Source organism: Acanthisitta chloris, unplaced genomic scaffold (assembly GCF_000695815.1).
Source record: "Acanthisitta chloris isolate BGI_N310 unplaced genomic scaffold, ASM69581v1 scaffold5239, whole genome shotgun sequence".
NCBI classification, from domain to species: Eukaryota; Metazoa; Chordata; class Aves; order Passeriformes; family Acanthisittidae; genus Acanthisitta; species Acanthisitta chloris.
Genome location: NW_008689648.1, coordinates 1 through 3,342, shown reverse-complemented (window position 1 = coordinate 3,342; position 3,342 = coordinate 1). Strand labels below are relative to the sequence as shown.

Genomic DNA, 3,342 nt, shown 5'->3' with positions numbered 1-3,342 from the left:
TCACTTGAGGTCTCCATCCCCTTCGCCCTGGATGGTCTTCTTGATGCGCAGCAGCATCGTGGTGAGCCACTGGTCCAGGCGGGAGATAGAGTCGAACTCCTTCACCTGCATGGAGAGGGGAAAAGGAATGGGGACACAAAGCTGGTGTCTGTGGTGGTGGAGAGGCAGAGTTAGAGCTGGTGCTTTTCTGGGAAGAAGGGAAAGGGAACAAAAGGAGAGGGTAACATATATGGACAGAAAAGGGGAAGGGGAAAGGGGAAAAGGTAGGGAAGGTGAAAGGCACAGGAAAATGTCTCTCCAAACCCATACAGAGCACTTTCAGCCCTTGTCAAACACCAAAGGAGCTGGAGCAAACCCAGGTGGGATCTTCACTTAACTCTTCATGAAAAAACGTGAATTTTAAAGCAGGCCTTGCTGGAGCCCCAGCTGGCTCTGTTCCTGGTCCTTCTGTACAAGTTCTCCAACCTTGACCAGGGCACACACATCCCAGAAAAGAGGAAGAACAAGCCACCATTCCCAAGGAAATCCAGGACTACTTACTGCCTCAGTGTAGGCCTCACTGTTCTGCTCCTCATGGGCTTCCAGCAGTTTCTAGGAAAACACCAGGACAAATTAGGAAATAGTCTGTTAGTGTGTGTTCCCACTCTGGCATCTCATCCCAGGGAGTCCATGTGTCCCACCAAACCACAGGGCTGGGCCAAAGCCAGAGTCCTCTAAAATATTGGGATAAATGAGAAAATCCATGGAAAAGCACCAAAGACTATGACTTCACCACTGGTTTTTACTCACTTTCAATAGTTTGCATTCCCGGGAATCTGTGAACGCAGGGAACATTTCTTCATACTTCTCAAGTGCAAGCTGGAAGAGAGAAGGGAATACTTGACATGCAATTCCTGGGGGGTTTTTTCAGGCTTTGCCTTCCCACCCTCAAACTTTCACCAGAAATCCAATGGGACACTCTGGCATGTCAAGATTCTGTGACAGATGTGCAAATCCCTGATGAAGAGGGATCACGAAATTTGGGATAAGGGCTGTGAGTCCACTGATCTTCTCCCAGGCAGCCAAGGCTCTGAGGAGGGATCAAGAATTCTGGGATAACTGACCTTGGCATTCAGCTCATCCACGATGAAGTGGCACAGAGCAGCTTTGAAGAAATACTCCTTAGCACTGTACTTGAGCAAAGGGTTATCCATCGTGTTTGTTCCCACCTAGACAAAAAACACATGGCAAAAGGAAAAGCTGGGAAAGGAAATCTTGGATTAAACCCAGGGCAGCTCATTAAAATCACACATGGAGCCACATGGCTGAGAATAAAGAGCATGGAAAAAATTCCAGTGCCTGTGCAAAAAGCTACTGGGAAGCAGAGAGGTTTCTAACTCATCCCAAGGGAACACAGATCCTTCCTGGGGCACCAGGTAGGTCCTGGACAATAAGCAAAGAGGAAAACCTGCTCCAACATTAACCCTCTGGAAGCACAAAAGCAGCACTGAGGGTATTCCTAGGTAAATATCCCACACCAAGCCACAGCTGATAAATCTGGGGGCGAAATTCTCTGCCAAATGTAGTTGTAAATATAATCCAAAGTGGAATTCTGGATGCCTTCTCCCACCTTTTAGCCAGAAACAACAGTGAAAATACTGGATGTGGCACTTGGGGACAGCCTTGTGGCCATGCTGGGGAGCAGCTAGATTCTGTAATTCCCAACCTAAACAACTCCATGACTCTAAGCCCCCAAGCCCAACCCACGGACCTTGGGAAAAGGTTTTGATCCCATGGGATGAAGCAGCTGCTCCTCACCTGCTCGTAGATCTCGATGGCCTTCTGGTACTGCTCCAGCTGGGCAGCATAGGCAGCCACCTTCAGCAGACACTTGTTGGCTGAGCTGCAATCCACATCCCAAAAATCACTTTCCTGGGAATATTCCAGCCCAAGCCCCAGCACCACCCTCACCCCTGCAGGCAGAGAGTACTAGGAACTAAATGCTGCAAATTAGGGGAATTATCTTCCCAACAGCCCAAATTAAACCCATCTTGGTTCTAGGAGCCCCTAGGATAGATCCCTGTCTCCAGCCATTCCCACTGATCCAACCACTTGCCTGTTGGATTCCTCTCCTTTGTAGTAATCCGCAGCCTGCTCATAGTGTGCGATGGCCTGGGGACAGAAACACTGGGATAAATAATCCTGAGATAAATCAACCCAGGGAACAGCCTGGAGAGGCAGCACGGATGAATTCATGGATATAGATGGGATCCAATGGAGCAGAGCCAAGGGAGCTAATCATTGCCTAGAAAATAACACTCGAACCCATCAATTTGTGCCCTGCAGAATTCCAAGCAGGAGATCCATAGTGGGATTTCTCAGCAAGCTTGGTTATGGGAATGAGGAAGTCAGTTCTGACAAAAAATAGCAATAAAAGTGCTTCACAACATTCCCAAAGCACTTCTCCAATGGGAAGCTCCATGGATTTTCATCAGGGAGTTCTGCCATGCTGCTGCTCGGCACAGGAACACAGGGGAGGCTTGAGATTGCTCCAGGAAAGTCTCTGCTAGGAAAACCACTAACTCCAAGTCACAGTTGGGTGCAAGGAATATCAGTGCTGGATAATGGGATTTTTGGGAATTAATAATCCTTCTAGGGCATAGAAATGATGATGACACCAACACATCCTCACCTTTTCAATGTCCACCAGCTCAGCCTCATAGATCTCAGCGATGGTGATGTGGTGCTTGGCAGCAATGGTGAACCGCCCCTAGGGAAGGGAAGGGATGGGAAAGTTGGACGGGATTTGGGATGCAGGATACCCGCCCGGCATTCTGTGTGCGCGAGGTGCCTTACCATGTCAGTGTAGATATCGATAGCTGCGTTTAAGCAGTTGATGGCCTCTGCAGCATGAGTGGGCAGAGAGACAACAGAGTCAGCCAGCCCATCCCAAAATCCCACCCTGGAATATACCAGTTCCAAGGTATATCTACTCACACCTATCCGGAATGACACACCTAGTGTTCTCAACCCTAAACCTACAGCTGCTCCCCGTTCAAGCACTCCCACCCCAATTCCCAAAGGGGAATATCACCCAAATGTTGTGTCACCCAACAATTCCCAAAGGGAATGGTCAAATGTTGGGATAAGCCAACTCCAAAGGACCTGGACACTGGGTTTGTTGGCTGCATCCCGCATTTGAGGGATCAACTTGTAAACACAAGAGCTGCTGTTTGGGTGGTTTACTACTATCAAAGGGTTTCATCCATCCTGGATGTGTTCCATCCGCCTCAGCAGAGGAAAACAGGAATAATGCTGGTGGGGAGATGGGCAATTTGCTTCCAGACCCTCAGCTAGGAAAAA

General features: G+C 48.8%; 1 protein-coding gene across 1 annotated transcript; it reads right to left on the bottom strand.

Moving 5' to 3' along the window:
* Positions 1–2,882, bottom strand: LOC103808685 (beta-soluble NSF attachment protein; the record flags this gene model as incomplete). The annotated part of the gene is made up of 8 exons (XM_009081488.1): positions 1–105; positions 541–591; positions 790–858; positions 1,104–1,208; positions 1,798–1,882; positions 2,096–2,151; positions 2,672–2,749; positions 2,836–2,882. Coding segments are annotated over 8 exons (596 nt in total), but the record flags the coding sequence as incomplete, so codon positions are not given.
* Positions 2,883–3,342: the final 460 nt, after the last annotated feature.